This window comes from Meles meles, chromosome 3, assembly GCF_922984935.1.
Source record: "Meles meles chromosome 3, mMelMel3.1 paternal haplotype, whole genome shotgun sequence".
Classification (NCBI taxonomy): Eukaryota; Metazoa; Chordata; class Mammalia; order Carnivora; family Mustelidae; genus Meles; species Meles meles.
This window is the reverse complement of record NC_060068.1, coordinates 153,532,174-153,547,138: the sequence shown is the minus strand read 5'-3', so window position 1 is coordinate 153,547,138 and position 14,965 is coordinate 153,532,174. Positions and strand designations below refer to the sequence as shown.

The window sequence follows — 14,965 nt, the reverse complement described above, 5'->3', positions numbered from 1 at the left end:
CCTGTAAAAGCCCGAAGCAAACAGTCATGAGGACTGAATGGGTTAATTCATGGGCAGGGCTTAGTGCAGGGTCTGGCCTATCTCGATGTCGGTGGTGCTGATTATTAAAATTGTAATCTTGGAGCAAATGTTTTCTGAGTTTCTGTATACAAGATTTAGTAGAACAAAAGGAGTCAAGGTGGTCAGCCAAGAGTATGGTTTTGGGTGGTTTTTGCTTCATTAGGTTTTATGATTGTGTGTGGGGCATAAAGGCCAATGAAGAGGTTTGTGAAAACTGTCTGCTGGACCAGCTTTCCCGCTATTTCCATGTGACCTTGATAACATTTTCAAGCAACAGGGAGAAGGAAGAGATCTGACGTTAGCAAAATGCCCAGTGCTGCAGTTCAAAGGGGGTGTGGCTAAGGGCTGGGGGCGGTCACCACATGGAGGCAGCCACATGGTTTCCAAAAGTCCCCACCTGGTGGCTCTCCCGGGCCCCCACCTTGGTGCTCAGCCCCATAGCTTCCCAGCACTGCGAGCTGAGCAGGCCAATTTGGATCAGAATAACCAAGTCCTGCTAACCATATTCACAAGCCGTTGATAGAGAAGCCGACATGCACTCATCCGTGCATTCATTCATTCGTCTGTTTCTGCCTTTTCTTTTTAAACTGAGGTAGAACTTCCATGAAGTGCACAAATGTTAGGTGTACAGCTTGGTAACTTTGGAAAAATTTTAAACATGCAGACACCTGTGAAACCACCACCCAGAACAAGATAGAGAACATTTCCCACACCCCAGCAGGTTCCCCCATGCCATCTCCCAAAGCAGGTAACCACTATTCTTGGTCTTTCAATATTGTAAAAAAAACAAAAATTAAAACAAGACCAAAGAGATTCTGTAGGGTGACAGGGAGTCTGGGGAAGCAGGAGGCTGGTTGGAAGGTCCAACAACATGCCGCGGTGTTGGGAGCGTCAGGCCATTGAGAGGACAGCTGAGCTGCACCCCCCCCACACACACACACACTGGGGGCTGCGGTCCTGGCTGCTAAGTTCAGTGTTGACTCCTTTGAGCACGTTCTGGCTCTTTGCTTGAACAGGAGCATTATCAGGTTGGAGAACAGAAGAATACCCGTCTTTTGTCCAAACAGCGGAAAGGTTTCCATTCACTGGATTACAATCACGTTCCAGTCTAGTGTCCCTGAGATTATCCCCAAGTCACCTTGATTCTGAGATCTGGGTGTTCATGACCTTTTTCGTTACATATTTACAGCCTGTTGGTTCACTCTCACACATGACTACTCTTCCAGAGAGGCTTGATGCCTTTAACTCTTGGTGGCAACTTTCTCCCTACTACTGGTTCCTCCAGACATATTGTCAACCTTGAATATGAGCTGCATTAAGGACTGTGTTTTGGGGGTGGTGGGGTTATTGTTTGGCTCTTACTGTGAGCCAGGCTCTTTTATGTAATATTTCCTACAGCCCTTTAGGGAAGGTATTATTACCACCATTTCACAGATGAGGAAATAGTCTCAGAGTGATCTGGCAAACAGCCAAGGTCACAGAGCAGGTCCTTGTCAAGACCTGGAATCAAGGCAGGCTTGTCCAATCCAAGTGCCCACACTCTTTCTGTTACCTTGCGCTGCCTTTCATTAATTAAAGCCACCCTTGGTGATTCGGCTCAGTGTCTGCCAACCGGCTCTCTGCCTTGCTTCATCCTCATTCATTTTTTCAAAGAGTTATTTGACCATTAAGTAATGAAACCTGAAAATCCCACCTCCACACTGCCCTTTTTTTTTTAAGATTTTCTTTCTTTCTTTCTTTCTTTCTTTCTTTCTTTCTTTCTTTCGCTTTCTTTCTTTCTTTCTTTCTTTGACAGAGATCACAAGCAGGCAGAGAGGCAGGCAGAGACACAGAGAGGGGGAAGCAGGCTCCCTGCTGAGCAGAGAGCCCAATGCAGGGCTCGATCCCAGGACTCTGGGATCATGACATGAACCAAAGGCAGAGGCTTTAACCCACTGAGCCACCCGGCACCCCATCCATGCTGCTTCTTACAAGGAGACACTGGATGTGGGAAAATTCATTAGGAAGCCATAAAGTTCTCAGGATCAGAGTGACAGCTGTGTCTCCTAGCTTGCCAGGTCACCCAAATTGCATGCTTGGTTCAGTGTCAATGGGCTGGGGGACTCCTTGGAGCCTCCGAGATGACAGAAAGGACCCATCGTGCTTTCCCTGGGGAAAGCCAAGTGCTTTCTCTTCTTGCTCTGCTCTCAGAACTCAGTAACTAAACCAGGTTTCCCTTCAACATTCCTATTTCTTCAAATATTCCTATTTGAAGTCACAGAGAGACATGTCCTCTTATATAAGCTGAGGAGAGAGGTGCCACGGTGGAACACATTTTCTTTGAAAAGCGTGATTATATTAGGCTTTATTACATTATCAAGGGGAGGTCTAGGCGGTTGGCCCAGTGCCCAGCCTGGAGTAGTCACTCACGAAATATTTGTTGAATTGAATTAAACTAGAATTATTAAATGAGCAGTGGACTAAGAGGGATATTTCTCTCTGGTAAACAATACATGCATGTCTTCCGAGACCCGTAGGGTATGAGAGCATCTGGAAACCGAAATAGAAAATACAAAGCTACTGAGTGGGCCTGCTATCCGAGTAAAATGGGGAGGGAGGAGCAGATAAGAATTAAGTCCCATCCATTAGCTTCAGGATTTTAGGCAGATCCTCCTGATATATTCCGGGCTCAGCCCATCTGCCATGTTCTGTTTTGTTTTTCAGAAAGTGAAAATGCGTGTATTAGTTTCTGAGCGCTGCCGTAACAAATTATCACAAATTGGGTGACAGTTGATTGAAAACAATAGAAATGTATTCACTCACAGTTCGGGAGGAGAGAAGTCTGACACACGGGTGTTGGCAGGCATGGTTCCTTCAGGGGGGTCTAAGGAAGAATGTTCTTTCCCTTTCTCCCGGGCTGTGGTGGCTGCTGGCAACTCTGGGTATTTCTTGGCTCTTAGATGCCCCATTCCGATCTCCGCCTGCATCTTCACGTGGCCTTCTTCCCTACATGTCTCTGTGTCCAAAAATTTCCCCTTTTATGAGGGCATATTGGATTTAAGGCCGCCCTAACCCAGGATGACTTCATCTTAACTAATTACATCTACAAAGACACTCTTTCTAAATAAGGTCACATTCTGAGGTTTTTGAGGAGACGGTGTTTGACTGAGGACAACACGTTGCAAATGATGAAGCCCTTCTTGCTCCTGGTACTGTAGGACTGACCCTTCTGTACATGAGGCCACAACAAACCAGCCAACAGACACCTTGAGGACCTTGTGCTCAATGAAAGAGGCCATTTACCAAGAGACAAACACTGCATGATTCTACTTACGTGAGGTATCCAGAATAGTCAAAGTCACAAAGACAGAAAGCAGAATGGTGATTGCCTGAGGCCGAGGAAAGGTGGATGAGGAGTTGTAATTTCAGGGCTGTAGAGCTTCAGTTTTGCGAGATAAAATGAGTTTTTGGACAGCAGTGTGAACGTGCTCAACACTACCTAACTGACCCTTGAAAACGGTTCAAGTGGTAAATTTTAATGTTACATGTATTTTACTGCAATGTGACTTTAAAGAAAACATATATATATATATTTTTTGGATCATTCATGGCGTACCCTGGAAACCTAATGCTTTTTATAACATTGTTTTGTTTTGTATTAAGGAAAGTACACTCCGAGTTCCAAGGAATTTTTGCAATGAGAATCGTTCGTGGTTGCCTGTCTGTCTGTACTTCACTTGATTCTGTCTGTCTGCTTCTTCTCTCATGCCATTAGCTATAACCTGGGCAGTGGCGTGGCGTCCATCATCGTCAATGGCTCCTTCAGTGATGGCCAGTGGCACCGCGTCAAGGCTGTCAGGTGAGTCCCCACCACAGGGGGAGACGGAGCTGGAGCTCACCAAGAGGTGGATGTCCTGTCCACGTCCCTGTGGCCCCAAAGTCCTGGTCCCCAACCTTGCCTGGCATCCTGCTGCTTCTGTCCTGGGTCATTTGGGCCGTTGTTCCTAACTTCCCCCTTGCTTTTCCCTAACATTGACAGGCCAGAGAGCCTGAGCTCCCAAGTCTGTGCTCAACAGAGACCTTCCAGAGAAAGAACTTTCTGATGGCTCAACTGGAAGAGCTTTCTCCTGAGACCTAGGTCTCTAGTGGAATAAGATTTCAGGGCCTGTGGACTTGGAGGAATGCTTCAAATCTCACTGTGTAGGCAACTGCCCACTTTTTTTTTTTTTTTTTTGACATCATGTTACCTGAGCTTTAGAGGCTGTGTGTGCCCTGCCCCAATTACACATCTCCCCGCTCACAGCGGTCACTACCCTGACTTCTGATTAACTTCAGGTGAATCATTCCTTTAAAATTAGTTTTACTACCTCTGTCCATATTCTTAACAGTATATTCTGAGAAACCAAAGAGCAGGCCCAAACTTAGCTCTGTAAGAAAATGTCAGTCCTGCCATATTAGAGGAAGGTTCCAGGAACTGAGCTGAATAGAGTCTGTGGTTCAGGTTCCCTGAGCATTTGCCATAGCCCTTCCCGGGGGACCCGCGGGGGAGGTCGGGAGTGAGGCTGGGGAACCATGGGGCTACTGTGGTCAGTTTCCACCTCAGCTCACGTTTAGGCTGTGGTCAGAGTAACCTCACTCTCCTGTCCATCACTTACTACCTTAGAAGTTGATACCATGTTATTTTCAAACCTAAGATGCCACCAATTATAAGACATAATAGCCTCATTTCAGAGATATAAAAAAATGAAAAATTCTTAGATGAAATAAAGTGGGGGGGAATGGAATTTTTTTGAGTAATGGTGGGGGTGGGGTGGGAAAGGCAGATCAGGCAATGCAAGCTGTTGGGGGCATTGCCCATCATGGCATTCAGTTATGAGATTCCAAAAAGCCTATCGGAAGTGGGGAGGTGGTGTACGGTCTTCAGGGGTGAGGCAGAACAGAATTCTCTCTACAGCTCATTACTAGAAGAGTTGCTACCAAGACGTGAGGCCTGGCCAGCCAGGTTTATATTATTGGGTCTCCCCAAAAAAGGGTAGAGCCAGGAACTTCTGGAAGGTGAAAGAGGATCTAAAAATGGGAAGATTGGTTTTTAAAACTTTACTTAAATTTACCTGAGGAGTTAGAACCCAAGCCCCTTTTCTACCTCATCTAGCTGGTACACTGCCCTTTCCCTACCCAGCAGAAAATAATGAAAGGCAGTTCCCTGGAGAAAGAGAAACAAGGTTCTGAGCTGGTGGCACTAGCCAGCCTAAACTAATAATAAATAATAATTTATTGTTATTATATATATATTTATATATATATAATATATATTTATATAATAAACTAAATACTAAATCCTGGGCCACTGTGTGAAGCTGGGGACTGTGTGCAAGCTCACATGTTGAATGTTAAGAACCCCATAACCCCATAATTCTGCCCCCCAGTGAGATTCCAGAATGCTGGGAGTCAGGCCTATCCCCACAGCAGTAGAAACAGTAGAAAGTTCACGTGTCCCCCAGGAAAATGGTTGAGCAGATCCCAGCACTATGAAGCCCCACCCAGTCAGCAGAACCCGTCCTGCACATAGAGCTTCCAATCTGCTTTGCAGTACTTGTTTACCTTTTTAAAGATTTTATTTTAGAGGGAGAGTGTGCACACAAGTAGGAGGAGGGGCAGAGGTGGGGGGGAGTGAGTCTCAATGGACGCCCTGCTGAGTGCAGAGCCTCTAGTGGGACTCAATCTCACAACCCTGAGATCAGGACCTGAGTCGAAATCAAGAGTTGGATGCTTAACCGACTGAGCCCCCCAGGCACACCCCGGTGCTTTATCTCTTTACTTAACTGTGGAGTGGGTGTCAGGAGTCACTAGGCATTTGAAAAAGTCTCCGATGTAAAAGACAGATATCAGAACAAGTCAACATAACAAAGCAATTTGATGGAGACAAAGACTTGAATGAAAAAATAATAAAACATATTACTGTTGTCAGAGAGATAAGAGAGGCTAGTGATCTAAGAAACAAGAACAGTTTGCTATAAAATAAGAATATTAGAAGATCAGTAAGGAACTCCTAAAAAAAAAAACAATGTGCAGCCTGGGTTGGTACAGTCCCCCAAGAGCTGTACAAACAGAGGTGATTTTTTGAAGAAGGTTCCTGGGACTGGATAGTTTTGGAAACCAGCTTAGAAAATGGCAAAGCCCTTGTCACATATAAACACTTCCGCTCCACTGTCCCCAGAGTCACTTTTGGGTGACTCTCTGGGTTCTTTAGCAACTTCTCAGCCATTCTGTGTCCTCTCCCAGAGTAATACTCTCTACTTACAAAAACTCCTTCATTGACTTCCCATTTTGCTTAGAGTAGTGTTCGAACTCACCATGTGTACCCACGTCCCCACCACTCCTCCCCTTATGGTTCTGTTCTTTGGGTCCCTTCAGGAGAAATGCTCTTCATCATCTGCTTCTGGCCACTCTCCTCCCACCTCCAGAATTCTCTATGCCCAACCTGCACTAGCCCTGTCTTTTCTCTCTTTGGCATCGCCACTTCGTGTTTGCGTTACCCTCCTCCTTCACCTGACCTCCCCAGCCTTCGAAGCTCACCTCAGACAGAGTCTCCTCTGAAGCTTCCCCTGACCCTCTCTCCTTCTCCTGCGTTCCACAGCATCCTGACCTTCCTCTGCTGTGGAGCCGTGACACAGTGTTGTCATGTACGCTTCGAATTTTTTTGTTTGCCTCAGGAAACCCTAAACTCCTGAGGGCCAGGAGTTTTTTTTTTTTTTCTCTCATTCTTTACACCTCCATCATTTAGCCTAGTGCCTGGCACAGAGTAGATGGACTTGAATAGAGTTTTACTGAAATGAATGAAAAATTGAATGAAGCTCCAAAAATGGTGGTTTCTACAGGGATGGCCAATTCGGAAAGATAACCGTGGATGACTATGGGGCCAGAACAGGCAAATCACCCGGCATGATGAGGCAGCTGAACATCAATGGCGCTCTGTATGTGGGTAAGTGACCTCTGACCAAACCTAAATTACGCCCCAGTCTTCTTGCTAGGCCGCCATTTGTCATGGCGGGGTTCCCCCAAAGAGGTGCATGTCACTGGATCAAACACTTGGAAATTGGGAAGCTTGCCAGATGTTCTGTTCTTCTATTTTCTGAACTTTTGACTCATGGCTGAGGGGGCAGGAAGCACTTGGACGCTGTTGTGCTTTGGACTGGTCCACCAGGAAAACCGTGCTTTTCTTGTTTATAGAACGAGAACCTGCCCGATATAGCCCCGAGAATTCCCTCTGAGGAAGGAGGATCCTTCTTCCTCCCTCTCACAATCAGAATGAGTAGTGCTTCTGTAAATAGTTGAGAAACCGCTACTGCAGACACAGAAACACGAAAATAGATCTCTACCCCAATGATATTTCCTAAAAGTGAACTTAATTGAAAGCTTTTAGTATCAGTGTGTTTCCTTCGGGCTGAGATGACATCACCTTTAAGCACCTGGTACGTTCTGTTGCCATCACACAACATTTCAAAATTTACCGGGTCCTGTTTGGCTTGACCTGAGTCCGTCGGGTCAGCGGCGCGCGTGAGGTGGGTATTAATAGCTCCTGGTTGTTGTCAGGTTGACACAAGTCCGTCGGCTCCTTCAAGGGTTACTGTTAGTTAGACGGATACCCCGCGCTGAGCAGCTGGAGGCGCTCATAGCCCTCACTCATCCTGTCAGCCGAGGGACACCTTGGTCAGTAAACGCTCCAACTTCCTAGCGAGACCTGCTCCTCTCTGGCTCACCCCATCGCCCTCTTGCTTCCCGGCAGGTGGGATGAAGGAAATCGCTCTGCACACTAACCGGCAATACATGCGAGGCCTCGTGGGCTGCATTTCTCATTTCACCCTGTCCACCGATTACCACGTTTCCCTCGTGGAAGACGCCGTGGATGGAAAAAACATCAACACTTGTGGAGCCAAGTAACACCGGCTGGCCTTGCCCAAGGGACACAGCCTTCTGTGCTGAGAATCCCCGGGGCCCTGAGACCCTGCCTGATGCCAGCCACGGCAGCACGGGGACCAGGTGTGTGTCTTCTCATCAAGGAGAACGTACCCCCTGATGAGAGACTAGAACCAAGACAGGAGTCCCTGTGTGGCCTTTCCTGCAGACACTCTGTGGGCCAAACCCAACAGAATCCTCTGTATAGGAAGCGTCGAACTTTGTCCATTGAATGTGTAGCGGCTGCCAGAGATCACACATCAATGCAAATTCCAGAGCCTTCTGCTGTAGCTCAATGACTGTGGTGTGATTCATGGTGCATATAAAAAGAAAGAAAAAAAAATAGAGACCCATAGGGCAGTATTAAAATACTTCCCTCCTTTCCTGATTAATGACACTCTTACTGAAAGCAGAATGACTATTTGACCTTGAACTTTGAATTGCTCACCGTGGCCCTGGAGTGAGTAGGATTAATCCCTTCCAGTTCTCAGTGGCTGGGTCAGTGTGCTCTGACTATTCCATGAGAATCAGGAGGAGGGGAGCCTAGGCATGGAGTCCCAGTTATAATGCTGCCCTCCACCGAAGTTTACTTTTAGTGGGAAACTCCCTACTTTTTATAATGCAAGTCGGAGACAATGGGCACCATGATTTTGTAGCTGTCTTTTTGTATGTGTATATTTTTATAGCTACAGATTATCCACACAGTATACTTTTGCAAGTTTGTGCGGACAACACTGAATTCTTTGCACACTTCCTAAAGATATCCCCCCGCCCCAGAGAGACTTGTTTGGGCCCCCCGTGGCATCGGTCAGAGTGGGGTAGTAATCTTGCGGGAGCAGCTTGGGGAAGCTGACTCTTCTCTTGCAGTAAATGTGGATGGCTCAAGGAGATGAACGTGAAGCTTCCAAAAAAAGCAGATCAGCAGGCACGTGGGTTACAGAGTGGGGGGCCACTGTCTTTCTTGTTTTAAGAGAGGGGGAACGTCTGTAGTGAACCTAAATAAAGGAGATGAAGAAGGCTAGAACTCATGCGTCCAGTCTTTTATTCGTTTGGGGGAGGGGTTACTGATGCTTGCAGAAGCCGTGTCCACAGGTGGACACCGATACAATTAGGAGCTCTAGACACGATCCGTGTGAGTGGAGTCTCACAGTTGGTGGTTCTGAGGCCGTTCTGGGGCAGGGGTGTCCTCAACGTGGTCTGAGCGTCTGGGCAAGAACCCAGGAAGCGGGCTGCTGGCTCCGAGCCCTCCGCGGTGACCCTACAGACAGCTGGCTCACTGGCAGGGCCCCAGGACGGGACTTACTAAGGGAAAGGTGAGCTGAACACTGTCCCCGAAGAGGAGGGAAATCAGATCCCAGTCACGGAAGAGCCTATAATTAGTCCGTCATGACTCAAGTCTGGTGTGTGCAGCCTGTGTTCAGCGAAGACTTTGAGCTTTGGGCGAAGCACCGTGCTAAGCACTTTGAGAATTCTGAAGAATGAACAAGTAAGCCAGAGACGGGTTGAAACTCGTGCTTCAGCCTTCTACCTCCTGCCTCTGGGACCTCTGATGACCAAGATCCTCCCTCCCAGAGGAGGAACCACAGCAACGATGGTCATAAGGATGGTGATCCTAACAGAGGCCGTCCTGGTAATTCCTTTGCTCTGCCGGGTGTCAGCTGGGGAGTGCAGTTTGCAGGAAAGGCTCGTGGGAGAAAGTGCGGTGTTTGCTGTCTTTTTTGTTTGTTTTGTTATCCAGTTCAGTTAATCACAAAGTCTTCCCACTAGCATTCAGCTTAGAAAACAGAATTGTCATATTGTTATATGTATTCCTGTATCCTTCAATCTCTAACCTACACGGTGTCTTGAACTCTTCATGGACTTTGATGTCTTTGCACGATTCTTTTGTGCTGTTTCCTCATTCCTTAATCCAACATGTCTGTCTTCTCTGTCCCCTTCAGGGCATCGATCAGGTTTTGTGTCACGATGTCTTAGAAAGCGGGTTTTGCCATCTCCCAAGCACCCTCACCTCCACACCCCTTCCTTGGAGGCTGCTGGGATCTGTGCTTCCCAAGATAGAGCGGGGCTGCTTTCGTAGCTCAGTCTGAATCCACTGCCTCCAGCCACCAAAAAACAAAAACAAAAACAAAAAACCCAAACAAAGAAAACGTTGCGATTTTAGCCAAATATGTAGCTGAGCCCAAGCCAGGAGAGTTGAGTTGTGGAAGAGCTGCTGTTCCCTGCAGGTGTTTTCTGGACAGAAATGCGATGACTCGGGAACCGGGACCTGGGGTGAGGGGGTGGCTGTGTTGAAGCTGATGAGAATTGTGGGCCACCTTCCCCCGGTGGGTGGGATGCAGAGGGGTGAGGAGGGGTGACCCCGTGGTGGGCTGGGGGCCAGGGAGATCCTGCTGACAAGAGGTCAGCAGAGTATGGTGACCCCAGAGGAGCGGTCACTGGGGGCTCAGAGTCAGAGCACATGGAGAGTACATCCCAGCCAGAAGCAGGGCTCTCTCCCCCTCGTGGTGGACAAGATCCGGGAGATCCATGATGGATTTATAGGGGAGGTGGTTGTGGGGGTACAAATGGCATTCTGAAGCAGAGGACTTGGGATTCAGGGGTAGGAGAGCTGAGGCGAGCTCGGGCTGGCTCTGTGGGTGCTTTGGGTCCTGTCTAAGTCTGTTATCTACCGCCACAGAAGCCTGCACGCCATGCATCACAGAACGGCAGGAAGGATGTATTGCTCACAGGCCCCCAGTGGTCAGCGTGGCAGCTCGGCTGATCTCTGTGGGGCTTGACCAGGTGGTTCTTCGGGTCTCCACTGGACCCGTTCACGTGTGCAGCAATTGGCTCATTTAGGGTGGCCTTGGCTGGACCGGTGAGCTGACTTGAGTCTGCTCCCTGTGGCTCTTATCCTCGTCGTGGGCCCAAGGGATAGGCTGACATGCCCTTGTCACTAGAGAGGAGGGCAAAGAAACTCAAGGCAAGGTGTAAGGCCTTTGACAGCCTACTGTTGGAACTGCACATGTCCCTTCTGCCACATCCTGTCAGTCGAAGTCCATGGACTGAAGAGAGGAGGAAACAGACTGGGTCTCTGCAGGGAGAAGAGGTCACCCAGCAAAGGGCCAGGCATAGCCAGGGTGCAAGATCCAGGCCGTTAAGGCCATCGTCCCGCACAGCGAGTCATAGGCTGTTGAGAGGGGTGCTGTGATCAGGGGGAGGTGGCCCCGCAGGCCACGGTCCTCCGGGGGGTGGGTGGGGCCTGTGAAGTAGTCAGCGGCCACCCAGCCAGGTGGGGCCCAGGGGGCAGCATCCGTCCCTCCTCCGGCTGCTCCTGCTGTGTGCCCTGTGCCTCCTGCTTCTACCTGTTGCCCAGTCCCTGGTGGCCGTGCTCTTACTCTGGGGAGGGGGGCCTAGCAGGGTGACAGGATTTCTGCCCTAGCTTTTGGGAAGCGGCTCTGTTGAGAGAATATTGAAGAACCTGCCTGGGCCCTGGGCTCCCTGGAGAGGGAGCCAGGGAGCTCGGAGATTAATGCCCTCCCTGTCCTGCCCGGGAGGGCTATCCGGAAGCCTGGGTTCCTAAAAACCACCTTTTGTCCATGGGCAGGATCTGAGAAAATCCCTCAGACTTCCGTGTGCCCTAAGCAAGGATGGCTGGCGGCGAGGGGAGGTGAGGACCGGGGTGTTCTTGCTGTTCCTATTAAAACTGACTTTCACAACCACACCTTTCCTCTAAGCCTGGTTGCGGGATTTCTCTCAGGAAGGTCTGTGGGGCCTTCTTTGTCCCCACACTGTCCCAGAAGCCCATGAGTGGCAGCTTGATGACCCCGGCCGTCGGCCACCGCTCTGAATGGCTGCCCTGCTCTCCCACCCTCTTCTCTGCTTTTCTTTTCCGGACCCGGTCCAGTTCCAGCCTCCAGGCCTGCGCCAACACAAACAGGCCTCAGGTTGCCGGAAGCGAACCGCCCGGGGTTCAGAGGAACCGGCGCTTTCCTTCCGACTTCCCGCCTCGCCTTCCCCTCACCACCCACCTCACGGCTTCTCCCCCTTGCAAGCGAGCTGCCTCCTCCCTGAGTGGGAGGAAAGGATCTCGGAAATGTGCCCGGAGCTGGCCGGCCCAGTGCTTTCCACTTGGAGGAAATGCTGCATTTTTCACCTTTAACCCAGAAAAATATGGTTCTCAGAAAGCTTGTTTTTAGCACTGAGAGTTCCCAAAGGAAGAAGAATTGGGAGGAGGAGCAGCTCCCAACCTCTCTCAGCTCTGACAGCCGAACCCCCGCCCCAGAAGGCTGTTCCTTTCTGGGAGGGGAGGGCTGGGGGCAGCCTGCGGAGGCCCAGCAGCTGGGGAAAAATCAAGGCAGAGAATTCCAGCTCCAAGTAGAAGGACAATTAATCTTTTAGGAGAGTGGTCTGGACAAAGCATTAGCCACTCCCTGTTCCCTTTATGGCCTCTTTCAGCTCGGGCCCAGCCACACACACGGTAGCTGCCCTTGCGGCGGGAGGTGGGGGTCGGGGTGTGCCCTGCACCAGCCGGGACCCTTTGCTGATCTGGGTGTGTGGTGAGCTCACCAAAGGCAGGGACGGCATCAAGGTCAGAATCCCAAACAAGGGATGTGTGGTGCCTCAGCCCACTCCCGAGTGGCTTATTTCCAAGATGGAGAGCGTGGGTCAGGCAGCGGCCTCATCGCTGGGTGTTTCTGCAGCACACACGAGACAGAGAAGGGAAGAAGGAGGGCCGTGCCTCAGCCCAGTGAGGCAGGGGAGCACGACGTCTGAAGGCAGGCCCTGAAGCCGGTGGGTCTCAGTGGAGGTGACAGACTGTGGTCCGGAAGTTCCAGCTTGCGGGTGGCTGTATTCAGGCGGCCGCCTGGACCGGCTTCTGGAATAGCCCCTGTCAGCCATCGCGCTCCAGCCCCACGTTCACACGTGGAAGCTTAATGACAGCCCTCCTCTGATGACAGCCGGAGCTGATGGGCACGGCTTGTTCGGCTTGGGAGGACAGAAGCTGGCCAGAAAGACTGGGCAACTTGCCATGGTCCTACCATGAGGACACAGCCATGATGCTTCCTTGTGGAGTTTTCCTCCCCCTGACCTGGATCTGCAGTCAGACGTGACTGACCCAAGGACCCCAGGATTGTTCGGTGCCCTCTGGGCTTCTTCAGGTTGGCTGTGATGGGCAGCACAGGCCTGTGGGTAAGGGGATTTGGGTAGAGGCTGATACCCAAGTGTCTGATTGCCAGTTTCTCATCAGAGCTCCAAGTCTGCCTTCTTCCAAAGTTCTCTTATCTCAAGGACTCTGGAAGTAGAAACCAGAGCCATTCGGTCTGAGTGGGATTCGGGGACCCACGGTATGCGATGAGGTCTGGGTTTGAAGTGTTTTCCCTTCTCTCCTTCGCCTTCCCCTCCACAAATAACCTCCCAAACTCAGGGGAGTTGTTGCGAAGTATTTCCAAGCAGCAGTGTGCTCCCCTGGGCCCTGGCCTAGTCCTGGCCAAGCTAAGAACTGAGAGCACAAGGCAGGCAGCAGGAAACACTCCCCACCACTCCTCCTCTTCCTGCCTGCCCTTGTGGAGACTTCTTTGGTCCTAGAAAGTGCGTGGCTCCCAGAACACTTGTCTTTTCCTGGAAGGATGTGAGAGGAACACTGTGTCTCAGTCTTTGGTATGAGGTGGCTGCTTTCTATCTGTCTTTGTCTCACTGACCTATTTAAGATCCAAGTGGTTTACAAAGACACAGAAATTTTTAGCACGCAGTATGACCTCCCCCGGTGTCCCAGCTGCCCACCTCCAAGCAAGGGCCCAGCCCGGGGCTACAGCCTCCTGGGACAGCCTGGTGATGGGACTGCAGCTCTGAATTAGCTAAAAGACGACTTGGATTGGAATGTCTCTGAGAAGGATGGTCAGGGGAGCTCAAGAAATGTGCTCAAATAGCCTCATTTAGCAAAAAAGTATTAGGCACCAGGCCACGGGCTGAGCTGCAGAAAGCCCTATCAGAAAATGGGCTTCAGGAAGGTAGAGGCCAGGGGAGGGAGCTGTCAGACCGAGAGAGTGTGGAGGGGACCTGGGCCCTGGCTGCAGATATCCTGTGTTCCCACTGGACTTCAGCTCACAGGGCAGCTGGGGGAGCGTGGGTGTGACAGGAGGGACCGTCGGAGCAGAAAATGGGCCCCCTGGTTGCTCAGGCCACACATGTACAACCTCTCGAATGAAGGAAGCTGACTGACGGTCCCATCTAGTCCCCAAACAGGGCTGGGGAGCTCAAATGATTTGCCAAGTGCTGGGGTCTCATTCACGATGACATGACTGCCTCTAGTCTGGCAGCCTGGAGCCCTTGGGTTTGTGCAGGGCCGTTGGGGCTATCAGAATGGAAGGAGGCAGAGTGATCTGGGTCCTCACAAACTGCGTTAGTGCCCCCCGCCCCCAGACATGTGCCAGCACACATCCGCTTTGTGAACATTTCCTGAGGATTCGCTGTGTGGGAACCGACCCCTGGAGGAGACGTGGTGGAGAGGATGAAGGATAGATAAGACTCGGCTCCTGAAATCCAGGTGTTGGCCAGGGCTGTGGTCTCGTCTGACAGGCTCATGGGCCACCTGCCCCTTCAAAGCCCGCAGGAGACTCTCTTTCTGCAAGACCCAGTCCCTCCTGCGAGACCTGCTGATTAGGTCAGGCCCACCCCAGATAATCCTCCTTTTTATAAAGCAAGTCAATTAATGAGTAACCTAATCATGGGCACCATGTCTTGTCTCCTTCACTTGGGTCGGGTCAGACTCCAGGCAATAGGAAGGTGGCAGGACTGTGCAGCCGGCGCTGGGAATCCTGAGGACCATCTTGGAATTCTGCCTATTATGGCTCATTCACACTCCGTGCCCGCCATGGGCCTCCACACAGAACTGCCCCGGAAACTAGATCTGTTCACCTAAGACAGTCTTCATGTCGTGTGTCTCTTGTTAAAGAATGTGCCACTATCTGCTATGTCCCCACTCTAGGAG

The 14,965-nt window shown here is 50.4% G+C and overlaps 1 protein-coding gene across 4 annotated transcripts in view; it reads left to right on the top strand.

Annotated features, from left to right (window-relative positions):
- EGFLAM (EGF like, fibronectin type III and laminin G domains) overlaps positions 1-9,019 on the top strand; it is a 177,645-nt gene extending 168,626 nt beyond the window's left edge. For all 4 annotated transcript variants that reach the window (XM_046001092.1, XM_046001091.1, XM_046001095.1 and 1 more), the window contains 3 exons: positions 3,815-3,898; positions 6,918-7,021; positions 7,826-9,019. In XM_046001092.1, the coding sequence (XP_045857048.1) occupies positions 3,815-3,898; positions 6,918-7,021; positions 7,826-7,980 (343 nt within the window). In that variant the 3' untranslated portion in view covers positions 7,981-9,019. The remainder of the gene's footprint in view (positions 1-3,814; positions 3,899-6,917; positions 7,022-7,825) is intronic.
- The last annotated feature ends 5,946 nt before the right edge of the window (positions 9,020-14,965 follow it).